The sequence below is a fragment of the Sinocyclocheilus anshuiensis genome, unplaced genomic scaffold (assembly GCF_001515605.1).
Source record: "Sinocyclocheilus anshuiensis isolate Anshui unplaced genomic scaffold, SAMN03320099.WGS_v1.1 scaffold1247, whole genome shotgun sequence".
In the NCBI taxonomy this organism is placed as follows: Eukaryota; Metazoa; Chordata; class Actinopteri; order Cypriniformes; family Cyprinidae; genus Sinocyclocheilus; species Sinocyclocheilus anshuiensis.
Window position 1 is genome coordinate 178,212 of NW_015537981.1, and position 684 is coordinate 178,895.

Here is a 684-nt window from a genome sequence, read left to right on the forward strand (position 1 = left end):
TATATATATATAAAATTTGTCATTATTAATAATATATTGTCAACATAATGGTTTGAGTAATTTTTTTTCTTCAAAATTCTAAAACTTTCCATGTTTAAATTTGAATGTGAATTCCATTTTTTTCAGTTTGATTTCATAAATGGGATCAAGACAATGCTCTTAGGCCATCGTTATTAGGTTGTCAGTCACTAGAGACGTCTACATAAACTACATACTCAGAAATGTGTGATGGAGATTACCACACATTTATGAGGATGGATATAATCAACTTTTCTATGACTCCTTGACCAACTGGTATTGAATATACTGTGTCATAAAATGGGGCATGTGACCAAAAGTACCTATGCAGTGGCCCATATCACAGAGTGAATTTGAATATGTTCCTGTGTCTGAGACTGAGGTGTATTGTTCCGCAGGTATACTCATGGACCCAGATGATGGTAGGAAGTGTGAGAGTGTTTGTGTGTCTGTGTGAGTTTGAATGGAGCAATGAGATGCTTAAGCTCAATGTAATTTGCTGTTGAATGGATGCTGCAGTTGTAAATATGCATGTGCTTTTGCATATGTGCTGGATATGAACCACTGGTTCTCAGCCTTTGGACTCTTCAATGAGATGTCAATGTAATTTGCTGTTGAATGGATGCTGCAGTTGTAAATATGCATGTGCTTTTGCATATTGCATAT

At 35.5% G+C, this 684-nt stretch overlaps 1 protein-coding gene across 7 annotated transcripts in view; it reads left to right on the plus strand.

The window, feature by feature from the left end:
- The window catches only part of LOC107673634 (pre-B-cell leukemia transcription factor-interacting protein 1-like), a 13,024-nt gene that overhangs the window by 5,940 nt on the left and 6,400 nt on the right, over positions 1-684 (plus strand). For 4 of the 7 annotated variants that reach the window (XM_016467305.1, XM_016467323.1, XM_016467313.1 and 1 more), the window contains exon 6: positions 417-440. The exons of the other annotated variants lie outside the window; for them this stretch is intronic. In XM_016467305.1, the coding sequence (XP_016322791.1) occupies positions 417-440 (24 nt within the window). The remainder of the gene's footprint in view (positions 1-416; positions 441-684) is intronic. 7 annotated transcript variants of the gene reach the window in all.